Genomic DNA, 20,586 nt, shown 5'->3' with positions numbered 1-20,586 from the left:
ATTTGGACACGCCCTAAACACACCTGCACCAGGCGCATTCTCGCCGTGTGCTCAGATTGTTAAAATAAGGCCCCTCTTCTTCGACAGAATGTTTCAGGGAATATCTACAGATTGTCTTACAGAAAGTATACGTAAATAAAATAAACTTGACTTTTGTCTCACTTGGATGGAAACAGCAGCCGTCTGATTAATTAACAGACCTTTTCTCTTATCTTTACTTCGTAGTAAAACTCTGTGATTCACTTTGATCTTTGTCACGCTGCGACTCTCTCGACAGTAACATCTTTCCTCTAACCAACAGGTGACCAAAGAAGAGTTCATCAACTATTACAGCGGCGTCAGCGCCTCCATCGACAGCGACGTCTACTTTATTCTTATGATGAAAAACGCCTGGAAGCTCTGACTTGCGTCAAAGGACAAGAAAAACAAACCTGCATTAACTGTGAGCGTCAAGGAAAAATCCAAGAAAACAGATGAAATGCTTTTATTATATCTGGCACATTCAGACTTGAATGAGATAAAAAAAATCACTTCAACACGTTTCAGCGTCCAGTTTTTTTTTAAAGAAGTACAATGAAGGCATTGGAGTGTCTCACAATCACATTTGTCACTATAAAGAGCTCTAGTTAGCTAAAATGAAAACAGAAATTATCAGTTTACTTTGTTTGTTGTACTTAGTTTTACTTTTTTAACGTTGCCACGGTTGTATCATAAAAGTTAGGTTATCAAGCTAAGCTTCAACCAGACTAGCAAGCTAGCACAACGTGGTGAGCTTTTTCATGTAAGCTAAAACAAAAGAAACAAAACAAAATTGATCTCTAATATACAATTTGAGACGTCCTGTGTAGATATACTACATGCACATCATATACTACATAACATATTACAAAGAACAAATGTATCTAACTATAACAGTGGAGCTCAGTATACTTACCATGAAACAGGCTACTGCAAACTGGTGATGGTGTGTAAGAATTTACCCTAAAGTCTGCAGAATAGCACCAATAGATGGTGCTCATGTTACAGAAAAAGCCTGTCTCATATGGAAACTACTGGCCAAAAAAAAAGTTACCTTTTAATGGCAAGTGGAATTATTAACTCTGCTACACTGGGACATTGTTTCCCATTTATAGCCGCTATTTGTACTATTTTTCAAGCCATTTGATAACATGCTTAAAGATCTGTACATCATTTGGGAATACATCATGATAGTTGCCGAGGAAAAACTGCATTTGATTATTACATCAAAGTGTGCATGAGATTTGTGGGTACCCAGAGAACCATTTTCATTCACAGAACTGGAGGTCAGAGGTCAACAGACCACGTTTTTTTTGTCTTAACAAAATGTGGCCTAACTTTGGAGCATTATTGAGCCCCCTTCCCAACAAGCTAGCATTTATGTGTTTTATTCATATAGATTTAATTTTTGGGACAATGCACATTAATCAACATTTCTGTAAATGGCTAATTTACTAAAAGGTAAAATGCCTTCAGCCAACTTCCTTTAGAAGGCTGAAAGCCAAAACAGGTTGAAGTGATGTTTTTAATCTTATTCTACTTCGAATGTGTCAAATGTAGTTAAGACATTTTACTTTTTCTTTGTAAAAACGAAGGCCTTGGAGTTTTTCTTGTTGCTCGTTGGATTATTATTAAGTTTCACAAAGATTAGTTCCAAGAAGCTCTCCAGTTCTTTGGTTTTTCATTGTCATTACCTGTGTTGTGGGGAACTTTACATTGTCCTTTAATAATAATAACTTTTAATTTTGTTGAGTTAATACAATCAAGGTCTTTCTACCAGCTGTAATTAATCCTTTGCTTTCAGAAATGAATTCTTCAAATACATGTACAATCATAGTTTAGAGAGAGATTTGTTTCTGTTTTTAAAAGTTGAATATTACCTTAATTTTGTAGATGAACACAAGGCAACAGTTTGATTTAACATGTATTATATTTTATTGTACAATGATATGCAGCAAAATACGCTTTGTTAAAATAAAAACATTGGTACAATCAGACTTTACCGTGTAGTTTACAATGTATTTAGTACAGTTGAGTCTGGAGAAAAAGAAGCGTACATTCTGGGAACATGAGGTGTAAGTTGTGTAGAATATATTAAGAAGCAGCATTGTGTCAGAAACAGGAGGGTCATGTTGCTGGAGCCAGTATTGTAGTCAAGACCACCTAATCCGAAACCAAGGCATCACCGAGACCAGAGTGTATTGAGACCGAGACATTTTATCGAGACAAGACCAGTGTGAGCTCCACAATGCATGGCACGATTAATGTGAAAAATGCTAACCATAGGTACTCCTCAAATTAATCTGAAAGATCTCAGCGGTCTCAGTCAGCATAACTTTGCAGAATTTAGACACTGTTGTGTGCTTTCTTTACCACACTGCAATGTGCTTTCTTTTACATGTTCTTTTTGTGCAAATTAACTCTTTATTGTTTAGGTAACCAGCCAAAAGCTTCTTCTCCTGTCTCCTGCATTCACTCTCCTGGGAGTGAGAGGAAGTTAACAGGATCACATTTCAAATTAGACATGAGTCGAGCTATTTGTTGCATTTGGAGCAGGGAGTTTAGCATCCAATCACATTAATGATGTCAATAAACAAATCATTTAGTGATATCCCTGCAGTTATGGTCTTGAAATAAAATTCAGAGTACTTTTTATTTGAAAACCGAGATAAGACCGAGGACAAATGTGGCAATCCGAGACTTTAAAAAAGTGGTCCGGTCTCGGGTACTACAACACTGGCAGAAGCAACACTTCCACATCTCACCTTATGATTGTAACGACATGAACTGTGATTCAGAGCTGTCGGTCAGAAAAGGCTGAGTGCTTTAGAACGACGAGAACAGCCTGTCCCACCCACATGATGAAATCGCACAACAGGTGTAGTCTCTAACAGTTTCAGTGCAGATACGAGCAGCTTTCTTTTAAAGGATCTCGCTGGTGTTTATGTATATTTCAGCTCAAATCATTATACAGACAGGTGACAACTGAAAAAGAAATGAAAGACCTCAACGAATGGTTTTTATCTTTAAGAGAAGAGCTCTGAACTCTTCTGGAGGATCGTGGTGGAAAAACACAGTATAAGATAAACATTTTTTGACTTTTATAGTCAATTAAACTGATGATTATTTTCTAGATTAATTGATTAAATGTCTGTGTGGCATTTTCTTTTGCCGGGTGCAAATGTTCCACCAAAACAATTTCCTTCCTGAGATTATTTAACAGAGCCACCGTCGCTGCATCTGGAGCTTAATGCCACCTAAAACGGGATTGGTTTAAAGAAATGCTAAAAACCCAGGAGAGTATGCTCCTGTAGCCAGTCCTTCCTTCACAGCGCTGTGGAGATAGAGCTGGTAATACCAGTCTAGTCTAGTGCCAAACACTAAGTCTTCAGATTGAGATTTACTTTCATTTGTCACCTATCTGTATGAATCCAAAGCATGATGTATGTTGTTAGACTACCTTTGGTGCTACCAACACAAGAGCTAGATAGGTAATTCTCAAGGGGGTAAGCGAGCATCTGGAAAGCGTACCTCCTCTGGGGAGATTCTGATGCTAACAAGCCATCACCTTCCATTAGCATCCCATTGACTCCCATTCATTTTGGCGTCACTTTGACAGAGAATAACTTTACATCTGAAGCGTTTAAAGACTCTATTTGTCCATTGTTCTTTTCTAAAGAAACACGACAATGTATAAAAGGCTCCATTACCTTGTACCTCACGTTATGGCCATTTAGCAGCTGTTTTTGTAAAAATAGGCTAACGATTGTGTCATAACCACGCAACTTTCTGTCGCACAGAAGATAAATTACCGTATAGTACAGGAGAATCTCGCAGGTAATCGGGGGGACGTGGAGGCATCATACAGTCAAGGTAGAAGCCCAGAGAGAGTCCATGAAAGCATCGGAACAAAATATTTCAGCAACGTTTTGCTCCTGCTTCTACGCTCATGTAAAGCTCCTACTCATGCTCTCCCTCTCTGCCAGATACAGAATGATTGAGATTTCTCTTGGCACAGCTACCAGAAGACTTACAACTTTTAGACAGGTTGATCACATCACATCTACGTTGTCAAGCTCAATTTGAGGTTGCGTAGTAACGCTCAGCCATCACCGGAGTGCTTCTAATAGACTTCACTGGTCTCCATCGAAGTCTATGGCATCACTGTGTCCATTTCTTTTGCTATCTATGGTCATTCTCTCCAGCTAAGATTACCTGACCCTCTACTGATTGATTTTAGCCTTGAAGGTAGTATGCTCTGGAAACATCTTTCTGTGATTTGTAGTAAAACATGCAGAAACACGGGTATGATCTTCTAAAGTTCCTCCAACGCCAGGCGACTGTAAGAGGACGTATGTCAGTATACCATGTATAAGATATGATGAATATGTACTTATATAATCATATGGCATCAAAAGCAACAACAACAAAAACTCAAAAAGCTACATTTGAAACGTCTGGGTTAGTAGCACACGTTTTGCAAAGTGCTACATTCTGCATCAAGTGAATGTTAAAAGTAAAAATCCTTTTTTTATCCTACTTTGACACACTGTGAAAATTTCACGCTACAATAAAGTGGATTTTTCAGAGCTTTCGCATCACAATTAAACAACACTGGCTGGGCCGGGTCATGCTCCCCAGCTCCACCATCTCTCTTGGCAAAAATCATCACATCCTGTTGCAACAAAACAAGGTGACATAATATTTAGATCCTGTTTGAATTGAGCCAAGAAATGCACATTTGATGCTTGTCAGTTTAAAAGATAAGTTTGTCGTAGGTTAAACATTGTCTACCGGATGCATTTTTACTGAAATAAAGTCCCATTGTGGACATAGGAAGGGCATGGCTTCACCTTTTTATAATTTTGTGTCCACTTCTGATTGATAAAGATCCTCGTTCTATTTGTTTGTCCATCAATGTTCCTCTACCTGACCTACTTGATCTGATAGAAACTGAACATGGTGACGGTGGTTGTGTCAATTCTTTTGATATTTTTGTCCCATTTTCAATTTTGTTGCAAGACCTTTTTTAGCCATTCAATCATTTTGTGTCCTCTCCTGATTGGAAACATTCTGAGCAGTTTGATAAAGATCCTGTTCCTCTTTCTCCTCCTGAACTACTTGATCTGATAGAAACTGGACATGGTGACGTACTCGTGTCCTCCGTCAGACGGAGGAGTGAGAGCTCTGTCCCCGGGGGAAGGACCGTTGCTCTGTAGGCTGTCCTCTCCATGTAGGCTGTCATCTCCGTGTAGTCTGTCATCTCCGTGGAGGCTGTCTTCTCCGTGAAGGCTGTCCTCTCCGTGAAGGCTGTCCTCTCCGTGGAGGCTGTCTTCTCCGTGGAGGCTGTCTTCTCCGTGGACAGAGCCCCTGCTCAGCAGGGCAGACAGCTCCAGCTCCTCTGTGTCGACGCTGGAAGCGCTCCGGGAGCAGTCGGAGCTCTGGGTGGAGCTGGGAGCGCTTGACTGGGCATCGCTGGAAGCGAGCGAAGACACGGTTTCACACGGCTGCTCCTCTGTTCTCTCCAATTTAAGGGCACTGAACACCTCTGGTTTAAAGTTCAACAGGAGGCCCTGCAAACACAGAAAACATCAAATGTGGTTATTCAAATCAATTCAATTCAATATATTTAAGAAGGGGGCAGTGCAAACTAATAAAACATGTATATACATGGGTTAAAAATTCCAGAATTAATTAAAAGACGTCCCGTCGGAGCACTTACTGGTTGTAAACCCCTTCCATCATTGCACTCTGTACTCTGCTCTAATGGTCATCATTATCCATACCATACACCCATACTTTTGCAGTGGTATAACTTCATCTACAAATCTATCCTTGTATTACTGCCCACATATTTATCCATTTACATGTCAAGCAAGCACTGCAGTCATCCCATCAGTATGTACAGAGCTGCGACCCATTGGTTCGTACAGAGCTACGTCCCATCGTTTCATACAGAGCTACATCCCATCGTTTCATACAGAGCTACGTCCTATCGGTTTGTACAAAGCTGCGCCCCATTGGTTCATACAAAGCTGCGTCCCATCAGTTCATACAAAGCTGCGTCCCATCGGTTCATACAGAGCTGCGTCCCATCGGTTCATACAGAGCTACGTCCCATCAGTTCATACAAAGCTGCGTCCCATCGGTTCGTACAAAGCTGCGTCCCATTGGTTCATACAGAGCTACGTCCCATCGGTTCATACAGAGCTACGTCCCATCGGTTCATACAAAGCTACGTCCCATCGGTTCATACAGAGATACGTCCCATCGGTTCATACAAAGCTACGTCCCATCGGTTCATACAGAGATACGTCCCATCGGTTCATACAAAGCTGCGTCCCATTGGTTCATACAGAGACACGTCCCATCGGTTCATACAGAGATACGTCCCATCGGTTCATACAGAGACACGTCCCATCGGTTCATACAGAGATACGTCCCATCGGTTCATACAGAGACACGTCCCATCGGTTCATACAGAGATACGTCCCATCGGTTCATACAGAGCTGCGTCCCATCGGTTCATACAGAGCTGCGTCCCATCGGTTCATACAGAGCTACGTCCCATCAGTTCATACAAAGCTGCGTCCCATCGGTTCGCATAAAGCTGCGTCCCATTGGTTCATACAGAGCTACGCCCCATCGGTTCATACAGAGCTACGCCCCATCGGTTCATACAAAGCTACGTCCCATCGGTTCATACAGAGATACGTCCCATCGGTTCATACAAAGCTACGTCCCATCGGTTCATACAGAGATACGTCCCATCGGTTCATACAAAGCTGCGTCCCATCGGTTCATACAGAGACACGTCCCATCGGTTCATACAGAGACACGTCCCATCGGTTCATACAGAGATACGTCCCATCGGTTCATACAGAGACACGCCCCATCGGTTCATACAGAGATACGCCCCATCGGTTCATACAGAGATACGTCCCATCGGTTCATACAGAGCTACGTCCCATCGGTTCGTACAAAGCTGCGTCCCATTGGTTCATACAGAGCTACGTCCCATCGGTTCATACAGAGCTACGTCCCATCGGTTCATACAAAGCTACGTCCCATCGGTTCATACAGAGATACGTCCCATCGGTTCATACAAAGCTACGTCCCATCGGTTCATACAGAGATACGTCCCATCGGTTCATACAAAGCTGCGTCCCATTGGTTCATACAGAGACACGTCCCATCGGTTCATACAGAGATACGTCCCATCGGTTCATACAGAGACACGTCCCATCGGTTCATACAGAGATACGTCCCATCGGTTCATACAGAGACACGTCCCATCGGTTCATACAGAGCTGCGTCCCATCGGTTCATACAGAGCTACGTCCCATCAGTTCATACAAAGCTGCGTCCCATCGGTTCGTACAAAGCTGCGTCCCATTGGTTCATACAGAGCTACGTCCCATCGGTTCATACAGAGCTACGTCCCATCGGTTCATACAAAGCTACGTCCCATCGGTTCATACAGAGATACGTCCCATCGGTTCATACAAAGCTACGTCCCATCGGTTCATACAGAGATACGTCCCATCGGTTCATACAAAGCTGCGTCCCATTGGTTCATACAGAGACACGTCCCATCGGTTCATACAGAGATACGTCCCATCGGTTCATACAGAGACACGTCCCATCGGTTCATACAGAGATACGTCCCATCGGTTCATACAGAGATACGTCCCATCGGTTCATACAGAGATACGTCCCATCGGTTCATACAGAGATACGTCCCATCGGTTCATACAGAGATAAGTCCCATCGGTTCATACAGAGACACGTCCCATCGGTTCATACAGAGATACGTCCCATCGGTTCATACAGAGATACGTCCCATCGGTTCATACAGAGACACGTCCCATCGGTTCATACAGAGATACGTCCCATCGGTTCATACAAAGCTTCGTCCCATCGGTTCATACAAAGCTACGTCCTATCGGTTCATACAAAGCTACGTCCTATCAGTTCTCACCGACCTACGTCACATTGGCAACAGATTCCCACTCCCATCTCGTAAAATATGGACGCTTGGTTTGTTTGTTTGCTTTATTTGGATCCCCATTAGCTTCAGCATAAGCTAAAAACTATTCTTCCTGGGGTCCTACAATCTATCATGTGACAATACAATTTACAACATCACATTACACACCATACGCACAAAGACTTTACTTCACATTACACAACATTTGAAAATAAAAATCATATTTTACAGTTAACGCAATTAATCACACTCAACAAAAAATAAATAAATAATAAAATTTAAAAAAGGTGCCTTTGTCGTTGTTGACGCTAAAAGTCTCCTTTAGCATCATATAACACGCTTTAACTAAACATGCTTGGTCGGGACTATTGCCGTCCCTCCTGACATCCCTCCTGACATCCCTCCTGACATCCCTCCTGACATCCCTCCTGACATCCCTCCTGACATCCCTCCTGACATCCCTCCTGATGCATTTAGTTTAAGGAAAAGGTCGTGGGTGGGCTTACGTTTCAGTAACTCACGGGAATGGGACAGTTGAGTTTAGGGAAAGCTCGTGGGTGTGCTTACTCTTCCGTGACACGCGGCAATAACGGGACGGTTAAAGACACATGCGGTACACAAACCGGAATCTCCTGGGTGAAAGTCCTGTGTTTGACCCATCCCCCCCAACCAACCCCCCTATGCGAAATTCCCCCCTTACATACTACTCTCTAAACCCTGTGTGGCTGCTGCTCTGACAGCCACTGTCCAAACGTCCTTATTTTACAAATTCGGAGTGAGAACGGGTTGGCACTGGTTATGGAACGATTAAAAACAGACGCATAAGAATGTACGTTAATGGGACATGAACCCCGGTCTCCTGATCTTTTGGTTTGGAGGACTGGTTGTATTTTTCTGACAGCTTGAAAGTAACGTGACTCACTTTATTGGGCTTGCAGATGTGCACCAGAGTGTGTTTGGGGTGAGGGATGCTCGGCCACACACAGGTGAATATTCTGTGAAGGAAAGAGAAAATAAATATTAATATATATGACACATCTGAATTATGGCTGGAATTAATGATTATTTTCATAGTCGATTAATCTGCTGATTATTTTCTTGATCAATTGGTTGGTCATAAAATGTCAAATAGTGAAATATATTCACCTCATTTCCTCAAAGTCAAAGCTGACATCTTTAAATGTCTTTGTTTTAAGTCCAAAACGTAAAGATAATACATTTAATGTGATATGAAACAGAAAAGAGCATATTTGAAAGGCTGAAAACAGCATGTTCTGACAAAAAAATTATTAATCGATTATCAAAATAGTTGCCGATCATTTTCTGTCGATCGACTAATCGTTTCAGTTCTAGTCTAATTGCACTGAAGAAAGCTGGGGTGTCATACTTGTTTTTCAGGAAGAAAAGGACACTTGAAGGCACAATCACCAGAACGATGAGACACACTATCAGTTTTTCATCCGGCTGTTGTGGGATGTTTTCTCCTGTAAAAGAAACCACAGGAAAGAGTTAAATAGTCACTGATCTACTGTAAAGTGCTCATATTATGCTAATTTTCAGGTTCATAATTGTATTCAGAGGTTGTACCAGAATAGGTTTACATGGTTTAATTTTCAAAAAACACTATATATTTGTTGTACTGCACATTGCTGCAGCTCCTCTTTTCACCCTGTGTGTTGAGCTCTCTGTTTTAGCTACAAAGTGAGACATCTCACATCTGTTCCATCTTTGTTGGGAGTCACCCATGCTCAGTAGCTAGGTAAGGACTACTAGCCAGTCAGAAGCAGAGTATGAGGGCGTGCCCTGACAGTACCTAGGTAAGGACTACTAGCCAGTCAGAAGCAGAGTATGAGTATTTCGGGGGGGGGTTAGGCGTCCTTCCTCAAGAAAATGTGAAATTTTTCAATTTAAAAAAATTTAATTTTACCATACATTTTGTGTCTCTTTGTGGATTTTTGTATCTCTTTGTAGTCATGTTGTGTCTCTTTTTGGTCCTTTGTGTTTTCTTTGGTTTTTTTTTGGGTCTCTGTCATTTGGCGTCTCTTTATAGTCGGTTTGTGTCCCTTGTGGTAGTTTAGCATCTCTTTTTCACATCATTTGGACCGTTATTTTCATCATATCTGTGTCTAAAACTTTGGAAAAGCTAATGCAGATAATATATAAATAAGACTTATAAAGTTTAAAGACAAAACTTAAAGCTAAAGAAGTCTGACTACATCATTAGATGTAGGAAAAGTATTTTAGTGACATTCATTTAGCTCAGGCGCTGCCCTAAAAAGGCTCAGGTGCTGCACGTAAATATTATAATGACGAGGAAAACCGTGACGCATCTCACCCGGGGGAGTGAAGAATGTGAACGTTTGACTCCAGTCGCTCCAGCTTCCCTGCAGAATGCTCACCGGCAGCGCTCGCACTTCGACGTGATACTCAGCTTGTTTTTGGAGAAAGTCCATGTCAATCGGCAGAGTGTCTGAAGAGATGTTCTGAATCTGAACTCAAACAGGAAATACACTTTCAACAATTCAATCAACACTGAACATCTTTTATTAAAACCCTCTGAGGTCTAAGGACATTAGAGCTGTCTTCCTCTATAATACCATTCAAATTTAATTTGTTATTTTTTTAAATATTCAAATAATATTCTAATACTGAATGCTCAAATGCAACCTTTTATAAATATGTACTACACTATTCAGGCTTTTGCATTGTCAATGCCACTATAAGCATGTGGTTGTTGTTACACATTCTTTCCACTAGAGGGACTTCCAACATCAGTGTGGCCTTGAAGGGGACTACATCAAGGTGCATTGCATTTCTGACACACCGCTCTCTGTTTACATTATTTTCCACCACGAGCACACAGCGACACAAATCAACAGAGAACTGAGTAATGAAACATGATCTAACAAGTGTATTTAGGCGGCTCTGTTGTAAAGGCTAACGGTGCTCGGTTAGCACAATGACATCATGTTAGAAAGCATAGCCAAAACCATTTGTCATAAACAATAGTGTTAGCCACGATGCTAACTGCATTAATAACCAAGCCAAACTGTGCTGCCACTACTATTTTAGTGATTTAAAGTAACCTGTTTCTTGCAGATTGGATCGTTACTGAGAATACAGCTATTAGAAGGTAATATATGAAGTAGAAGCTAACTCTGACAGCTGTAAGACAGCTAACATTAACTTTAGCTGTCTCCATGAAGCTCCCAGCTAAGCTCCTATAATTTGCGCCGCAGTTAGAAAACCAGAACGAGCTTACTATTGATAAAATAAGCACTTTGGATGTTGATTTTAAAGTAATGTTAAAACTATTTCCCTTCCTTCTTCTGATTTCCAGACCATTTTTAACTATTTCAATTATATTCGACATTTTCACAAATTCACCTTTTAAGGGTATTTTTTATATTTTATTTATTTTAAAACAGGAAAACAGAGACAAAACTTTAAGTTAACCTGTCTAAAATTTAAGTTGCATTGATGAAATCCTTTGTTTTGAAAGCACTCAGATTATTAAATACATCCGACTTTAAACATTTGTGTTCATCAACTGGTTAATTTGATTTGGAAAAACTTAATTCATTTGTGTGTTACAAATTAAAGTGTTTTTTTTAAGTTCCAACAATTTTCGTTTTTTCAGTGTAGATTATTTCAAATTAAATATCTGATATGGATGTTTACAGGACTTTAAAAGTGGAAATAATAGAACAACAGAAATTAGAGTGAGTTACGATTGTGCTGCTTGTGTTCCAGATGCGCAGCTGGAAGAGTTGGTTGTCTAGTTTCAGGTAATCGCTGAAGTACGGAGTCTGAATACGGATCACGGCCTGGTTCGCCTCCATGTCGAAAGAGACGTTCAACACCTGAGGACTTCTCGGTTTAACTGCAGGGACACAACAAAGTTTCAAGGTATCTTTATTATCACTGAAAGGGCAATTTGGTTTACAGCCAGCAGTAGGCTACATAGACAGCAAGCACACCAAAAAACCAAACAAAATAAATTACAAGAGTTGACCACGACAACAACAACTTTTGTTTTTCTGGGTCAGAATTTCAAATTCAACATTTTTTTTACATTTTGGTCGTCTTTTCGACACTTCTGCCGCTTTTCCCGACATTTTTGTCACTTTTTTCAATCAACTTTTTGGTCACTTTTTTGTCAATTACTTTTTGTCGAAAACTCACAACACATTCTTACTCCCATCGTGTAAAATACGGACCCTTGGTCAGGTGTCTTTGGCGTTTGTTATTATTATTATTGTGGCTAAAAGTCTCCTTTAGCGTCAGATCTAAACACGCTTGGTCGGGACTCTTGGCGCCACTTTTGACGCTCTGGGTCGGTACGTATGTTAACCCTTTGTGTTGTCTTCTCGTCGACCGTGCAACGTTTAATTTTTTTGGATCAAAATTTACTTCTTTTTTTTTTCAACATTGTGGTCGTCTTTTTCGACGCTTCTGTCGCTTTCCCCAAAGTTTTTCATAGGTTTTTTTGTCACTTAGCAATGTTTTTGTCACATTTCCCCTGTGCTTTTTTTTTTTTTTTTTTTTTTATTACGTTTTTTTAAGCTATTTCCGACATTTTTGTCACTCTTTTCAACGTTCTTTTATCATTTTATTTCTCCAAATACTATAAAATTGAATAAAACACCCATATTCAATGAAAGTACTGAGCTGATCTTTTATTTTACTTGTGAAGAGTGTTGTAGGGAACCATCCACGTTATTTTCTGACAATGTGGTTGAAAGAAATCCAAATTTCTGATATAGAAACGTTTTGAATATGGGTCAAATTTGACCCGAGGACAACAGGAGGGTTAAACTGATATGCGACACAAGACCAGGACAGTCGGGTTTAGGAAAAGATGGTGGGTGGGGTTATAAAATCAACATTTTAGGAACACGCTGGGCAAGAACGGGACACAAACCCTGGTCTCCTGGAGGAAAGTCCTGTGTTGTTTGACCCATCTGCCCCCCCAGCCAACCTCATTATGCAGATTTTCGGTCTTTCATACTACTATTTACTGTCTCTCTTAACACTACGTCATCTTACAGCGCCACTGAGCTGCTGCTCTGACCGCTGTGTTCCAGACAGACGCTGAAGGGGGGGTTTTGCATCGGTATCTGAGGCTGAGAGCCACTGACCATGGGAGAGAGAACGGGTTGAAAATCAACAGTTATCTGACCAATCCAATACGTAAGTTCCTCTTAAGTAATGTTTGCTTCCTCTCATTTGGAAAATATATGATTGCTGAAGATTTTGTTTGGATTTGTGGTGGAAGTTTTCTCGTTAGCAGCAGGAGTGCGTATCAAAAACACAAGATGAAACGAATAAAGACTTATTTGAGAATTAAACCAAAGTTTGGTCTTTACAATTTATTTACTTATTTGCAAATGCAGAGAAAACAGTTTCACAAGTACCACGGCACATCTGAAAGAGTCTTCTGACTCAGCTAAATGTCAACACATCTTTATAGTAGAAACTCCGTTAAACCACCCCCCTCAGGATATCTTTAGCAGGCCGACAGTTGAAAAACCACCATAAACAGTGAAATCATTTTACAACCTTCCTGTTCCTAAGTTTAGTCTAACACATGTTTATCTCATGGATCCATCTTAAGAGACACAGTTCACAGAGCTATGGCCTTTTTCACCTTTATCTGCTAAAAGTAAAACAGAATGAAGGACGGAGGTCCTCTAACAAAAATAACTTCAACTAGACTCAAGCTTTACGATTTCAGCCGTTTCACTTGGAGTCCCTGAGTCTAAACAAATATTAAAGAATATCAAGAAAATCTTGTTGAATATCAAACAATCATGTTAAAATAAAATTTTGCCTTTACATGTTTTTCTTGACAGTGCTGAAATGTACATGTTCTAAATGATCTTTTTTGTTCCAAATAAACCAAAAGTAAAATGACTTTGACTGCCGAGTGAGTGAACCTCTTTGTTTGTTAACCAGTGTAACCTGAGTGAAGCCAAAGCTGCAGGAGCACTCACCGATCTTCATCAGGTTGACGGTGACGTTAACGGTTCCTCCTCTCTGCAGGTGGACCTTCACATTCACGGGAACAACCGGAGTCCGACCTCTGAAGCTCACCACATCTCCGCCATCACTCAAACACTTGATCCTATTCTCATAGTAGTCCGAGAAGCTGTGAACACAAGAGTCCCTCACTCACTGAACCATAAGTGCAGATTTCGGGGGGCATGGATGGGATATGTAGTGTTTAGAAGGCGTAGATTTGTCCGCCTCAAAAAAAGTTTGGTTGGTTTTGGGAAATTAAGTCCACGTTGTTTTTACCCCCTATGTTTTTGTTGCTTTGTTTGTCATTTGTTACGTTTTTTTCAGTGTTTTCAGAAGTTAACTGAGCAGCTTTGTATTTTCCTAAGAGTAAATGTTCTGCAGTTTAACTGTAGCTACACTAGGGATGCACTGAATCCAGATTTTTAGGGTTGGGCTGAATCCTGAATCTACTGGTTGAGATAGTGTTGAAACTAAACACATGCCCTTAAAATATCTGTCCCTAAACTTCTATACTGACAAAAAGGATTTACCACACTGTCATGTTCATGATGCGGTCGGCCTCGGCGTCTTCGTCGTCCTCGTTGTTGTTCCTGCCTCCGAGCAGTCGGCAGCTCAGACTGCTGCCTGTTCTCAGGATGTCAGAGCTGCAGAGGATTCTGGGCTCTGACAGGAAACACTCTCATTAATAAACACTCCTACAACACTGTCACACAGACATCTTCATTGTCATTGTACATGGGCAACGGAATTGGATGCAGTCATCTGCAAAAGTGTCAAACAGGTAAATGAATAAATATAAACAAACTTCTAAAAGCCACTTTTAAACAGAGAAAATTAACAGGTTTTTGAAAAGAAAGTGAAAACACAAAAGCAAAGACATATAAGACATTCATTGCATGATTCATTTTTAAAACCTAGGTAGCGTTTAGAGCAGTCCTGTCTTTTGGATAACAACTTCTCCTGAGTCTGTCTGTGTTTTAATTGTCCTGAAACGTCTGTAGTTCACACAGCAGAGAAAGTCATTGTAAGAGTCCTTTTGGTTTATGAGTTTTGTGTTTTTGGTTCTAACCTCCCGCCACTAGGGGCGGTAGTTAGCTGTCAGTTACAGGAAACACTTTTATTATCAATCAGGTCCACATCTCATTTTTATTCCAGGTCAAAGGTCTGGAACGATTGGTGATAGCAAAATACCATTTCATCAACTCACTTATAACTTTTAAGCAAAATATATTCGAGTTGCGTTCTCGGTTTACCTGCTTTTTCGAGCTTCATGCAGTTAAAGAACGTTATTGCTGCCTTATACATCTGAATGATTTACTCCACCTGTGCAGTTCTGAATGTATAATTAAACCCACTGTGTGTGGAGTATTGGTTGTAAGTGGCTGTTCACACGCTGAGGAAGGGTGCTGTCCGAAACATCCGTTGTCTGGCAATAAACTATCAAACTGGAGTGCTGTCCTAGATGTATGTATAGGCGAAATTTACAGGGGGGAATCAAAACTGGCAGGTGCAACCCCCCCAAAAAATTTGAATTTCCTTTACATTAATAATTTAATAAGCTAATCACCATAACTTGATGCAGGAAAGGCACACATTTTTGCAGAAAAATTCACCAGAATGCAGAAAATGAAGTGTTTGATATGCTTAAAATTAAAATGTTGCTCTAAAGTGGAGATCTCAAACCCCTCTTACAGGGAGGTGTGTTCAGGTGCATTCTGGGCGTGCTGGTCTTACAGGGAGGTGTGTTCAGGTGCATTCTGGGAGTATTGCTATCTTGAGGCAGCAGGAAGTAATCGTGCCATTGACCAACAAAAACCTGGTCTAAGGTCAATAATGCAGCATTTCATTGTTATTTTAACAGAGCATTAGTAAAATGCTCCTAGGCTTGTGCACAGCGCACGCACACTATGCTTGTTACACACACAGGGACGCACAGCAGCACACACACACACACACACACACACACACACACACACACACACACACACACACACACACGCAGAAGATTACAAATAAATATAGTAAGCAGCCAATCCTCCATTATAACAGCAATGCTCCAAGGTCCAAACGCGCCTGGCTTTTAAAGGGAATGGGAGATGATCTCTGATTGGTTGATTGCATTTTACACCCTAAACACACTTCTGATTAATATCAGAGATAGGACGGTCAAACTTAAAAGTCTTTGAACCCACGCAGACGTCACACAGCGCTGGTAAACACAGTAAGCAGGAGTTCCCCTTTAAAGAGTGTTTATAGCCAGAGGTAACCCAGAGTCTAACTTTACTAAAACCACTGCTATCAGCTTAGTTTTACTTCAGCTTCTAAAGTTTCACTTCAGACCGCAAATACATCCACAACGATCTGACGGCTCGTCATGAAGTTAGGCTTACATATTTTCCAGAGAATGACCTTTTAACCTTTTCTTCTAGCGCCAGAGTTTTAATATGCAAATGAGGCATTATCTAACGCTGCCTTTTGGTGAACAAAGCAGCTAAATGTGTGTTTTGGATGGTAGTTTTCACACTAGTCAGAAAGAAGATATAGTATGGAAGCACAATGGACCAAAAACTTCTAATTAAAAGTGATGTGTCTGCATGTAGCGTCTCCTGATCAGCTGGGGAAGTTTCAGCTCATATCTCTGAACCTGCAGGGTCTTCCCCTAAACTGTAGTCGTGGAATGTAACTAAGTACATTCAGCTTTAGTTACTAGTTACTTTAGTTACTCCACTACATTCATCTGTTACAGCTTTAGTTACAGCTTTAGTTACTAGTTACACATTCAGATTCCTGCACACAGAACACATGTAGTTTATAAATCTGATGTTTGATTCTAAAGTAAACTAGCCGACAATATAACGGCTACAAGTCACGCTGAGATGAAGAGACCATTAAACACACAGCTGGTTGGATCCTTTACACACACTACAGTGGGAGGAGACACAGAAAGAAGGACATTAAGTTAGGAGAGACAAAAAGAAAGGAGACAGAAAGAAAGACAGAAAGAAGGAAAGACAGAAAGTAAGGAGAGACAGAAACAAAAACAGAAAGTAAGGAGAGACAGAAACAAAGACAGACAACTGTTTGGATCCTTTACACTTTCTAAAATGTTTTAATACTTTAACTACATTTTCCTGATGATACTGTTACTGAAGTAACATTTTCACTGCAGGACTTTTATTGTAACCGAGTATTTTTTTCAGTGTGGTATTAGTACTTTTACTAAAGTTAAGGATCTGAATACTGTTAAAATGTATGTGGACATTGAACTGATGTTGAACCAAACCCAATGTTCTCACCTGTGTCGGTGTCTCCGTCTCCGCTCTGAGCCTGAGTTCCAGCCGCCAGCAGCAGCAGCAGCAGCAGCAGCATGTCGTCAGCGTACGGCCTCACCGCTGCACCGCTGCAGAGTGGAAGGTGCTTCTCTGCAGCTCAGGGTGTTCTCATCAGCCGGCAGAGAGAGAGAGAGAGAGAGAGGGAGGGAGGGAGGGAGGGAGGGAGGGAGAGAGAGAGAGAGAGAGAGAGAGAGAGAGAGAGGAGGGAGGGAGGGAGGGAGAGAGAGAGAGAGAGAGAGAGAGAGAGGGAGAGGAAGGAGGAGTGGCCGTTGTTCAGAGGAAGGTGCTGTGGTTTTTTTTTTACTTCTCTGCTTACAGGATGTAAAATCAGAAAACATCTCTACTCAGCACACAGCTGACAAGATCAACTATTAACCCTCCACTCTAGGCTACCTCTAGATTGATACTCTATCTCATTAAATGTGCATTGTTCTTAAATAAAGAAATAAAAAAAAAAATATTGATACGTTTTGGTTTAAAAAGGAATATCTTTTGCTACATTTCCCCTCTCATTCCCCCTGCTCTGGTGTTTCCTCCTCTCATTCCCCCTGCTCTGGCGTTTCCCCCTCTCATTCCCCCTGCTCTGGTGTTTCCTCCTCTCATTCCCCCTGCTCTGTTGTTTCCTCCTCTCATTCCCCCTGCTCTGGCGTTTCCTCCTCTCATTCCCCCTGCTCTGGCGTTTCCTCCTCTCATTCCCCCTGCTCTGGTGTTTCCTCCTCTCATTCCCCCTGCTCTGGTGTTTCCTCCTCTCATTCCCCCTGCTCTGGTGTTTCCCCCTCTCATTCCCCCTGCTCTGGTTTTTCCTCCTCTCATTCCCCCTGCTCTGGTGTTTCCCCTCTCATTCCCCCTGCTCTGGCGTTTCCTCCTCTCATTCCCCCTGCTCTGGCGTTTCCTCCTCTCATTCCCCCTGCTCTGGCGTTTCCTCCTCTCATTCCCCCTGCTCTGGCGTTTCCTCCTCTCATTCCCCCCTGCTCTGGTGTTTCCTCCTCTCATTCCCCCTGCTCTGGTGTTTCCCCTCTCATTCCCCCTGCTCTGGCGTTTCCCCCCTCTCATTCCCCCTGCTCTGGTTTTTCCTCCTCTCATTCCCCCTGCTCTGGTGTTTCCCCCTCTCATTCCCCCCCTGCTCTGGCGTTTCCTCCTCTCATTCCCCCTGCTCTGGCGTTTCCTCCTCTCATTCCCCCTGCTCTGGCGTTTCCTCCTCTCATTCCCCCTGCTCTGGCGTTTCCTCCTCTCATTCCCCCTGCTCTGGCGTTTCCTCCTCTCATTCCCCTGCTCTGGTGTTTCCCCCTCTCATTCCCCCCTGCTCTGCGTTCCCCCCTCTCATTCCCCCTGCTCTGGTTTTCCTCCTCTCATTCCCCCTGCTCTGGTGTTTCCCCTCTCATTCCCCCTGCTCTGGTGTTTCCTCCTCTCATTCCCCCTGCTCTGGCGTTTCCTCCTCTCATTCCCCCTGCTCTGGCGTTTCCTCCTCTCATTCCCCCTGCTCTGGCGCTTCCAAGCCCCTAAACCGGAGACATTTGGAAACTCTTCTGACCCGTTATGGTTTGGAATCTGCGGGGTTGTGTTGCTGTCTCAACAGCTGCAAACGGAGACCTTTGGAGACGCAGACACTGACGCCAACGATTCTCCTCCTGATAGGGTCTTAAAAACCAAAAAGTAGCAATGTACATGTAGCCTTAGGCCATGATCACACTTGCTGTCTTTTTTGACAAAAAAAAGTTGAGCAGGGAGCTTTGTAGTCAAAGAAGAAAAAGCTGCCAGCGTTTTGGTTCCAGAAAGCAGCCCAGAGCGTAAGACTAACCCAGGAAACGTTGTGTGTTTGTGTCCAGGGAGTGATGTAATCTTTTCTCTAATCTTAACTTGTCGTTTTGGTGTCTAAATTTAAATGTCTCCTGGACAGAAAAAAATCTCTATTTTTACCATGTCGCTGTCTCCTGCGACCACAGCAGCTGCTGCTCTGTAGAGAACAGGGAAATCATCCATTCTCCAAATTAAAATCAATCTTGATAAAATCCAGAAATTTATCTTTTAATGCATGTTCTTTTCTTTTTTTTAGATTATTTTTTTGTGCATTTTAGGCCTTTATTTCTATAGGACAGCTGAAGACATGAAAGGAGACAGAGAGGGGGGAGTGACATGCAGCAAAGGGCCGCAGGTCGGAGTCAAACCCACGGCTGCTAAATATAGTAAAGCTCTATATATGGGCACCCGCTCTACCAGGTGAGCTACACAGGCGCCCGTTGCTTTCTTCACAGACTCTAGGTTTCTTATTTCTCGCTTCATGTTGGGAGTTGTTAACCCTCCTGCTGTCCTCGGGTCTAATTTCACCCATTTTCAAAAAGTTTCTGTATCAGAAATTTGGGTTTCTTTCAACCAAATTGCCCAAAAAACATAACGTGGATGGTTCACTACAACCATTACTCTTCACAGGTAAAATAAACGATCAGTTCACTAGTTTTATAAAAAAATATGATCAAAGAACATTGGAAAAAAAGTGACAAAAAACAACAAAAACATAAAAAAAGTGCAGAAAAATCGACAAAAACATTGGAAATGTGTGACAAAAAAGAATTGAAAAAAGGGACCAAAAAGTCAAAACCAAAAGTGACAAAAACATCGGGAAAAAGTGACAATTTCTTTTGAAAAAAGTGACATGTGATTTGAAATGTTGACCCAGAAAAAAAAGAAGTTGCATGGGCGATGGGAGGACAACGAGGGTTAAAGAACTGTAGGGAACCCAACATGCCAAGCCCTCTTTTCTGGCCTTCCTTTGCATGTTTTTATAAAAGGTTTCATTATTGCTAACTAAATCAAAAATCTTCTTCCATGTTAGTGAGACCAGAGGTTGTGAAAGCTGCAGCCTGCCTGAGTCTTCCTCCGTGTCAAACAGCGACCATGAAGCACAAATCTAACCAGTAACCTACAAACCACTTCCTGATCTGCTTTGTTTCCAAATGAGGCCACTTTGTACACACAACTCTCACTTTACTACCAAGGCCAAAAACAACTCCAACAGACACTTCGCGTGTGTTTCCACCGGACACAAACCAGCCGTTTGAACTGGTTTTTGCACCAGTGAAGGGCTGAAACTAACGACTTATGTCCTGGATGAATGGATGAGTAGTTCTGTCTCTGAAGAGGACATCCTCACGTCTTGGGACATCTCCCCAGTTACAGTAACGGGAGTAACTGTAATCAGTTACTTTCCACCTCTGCACAAAACAA

General features: G+C 41.8%; 2 protein-coding genes across 2 annotated transcripts in view; one reads left to right on the top strand and one right to left on the bottom strand.

Annotated features, from left to right (window-relative positions):
* The window catches only part of capslb (calcyphosine-like b), a 35,060-nt gene extending 34,536 nt beyond the window's left edge, over positions 1 to 524 (top strand). The window contains exon 5 of the mRNA XM_028601371.1: positions 302 to 524. Coding sequence (XP_028457172.1) covers positions 302 to 403 — 102 coding nt within the window. The 3' untranslated portion in view covers positions 404 to 524. The remainder of the gene's footprint in view (positions 1 to 301) is intronic.
* Positions 525 to 3,785: 3,261 nt separating this feature from the next.
* On the bottom strand, positions 3,786 to 17,461 carry il7r (interleukin 7 receptor). The gene is made up of 8 exons (XM_028601356.1): positions 17,329 to 17,461; positions 14,563 to 14,695; positions 14,005 to 14,159; positions 11,740 to 11,891; positions 10,344 to 10,497; positions 9,396 to 9,492; positions 8,931 to 9,003; positions 3,786 to 5,591 (listed from the first exon to the last, which is right to left on the bottom strand). Exons 1-8 carry the CDS (start codon positions 17,399 to 17,401, stop codon positions 5,136 to 5,138), a joined length of 1,293 nt encoding a protein of 430 aa, XP_028457157.1. The 5' UTR covers positions 17,402 to 17,461; the 3' UTR covers positions 3,786 to 5,135.
* Positions 17,462 to 20,586: the final 3,125 nt, after the last annotated feature.

Source organism: Perca flavescens, chromosome 16 (assembly GCF_004354835.1).
Source record: "Perca flavescens isolate YP-PL-M2 chromosome 16, PFLA_1.0, whole genome shotgun sequence".
NCBI lineage: Eukaryota > Metazoa > Chordata > Actinopteri > Perciformes > Percidae > Perca > Perca flavescens.
The sequence above is the reverse complement of the archived record's forward strand: the minus strand, read 5'-3'. Positions and strand labels throughout refer to the sequence as shown.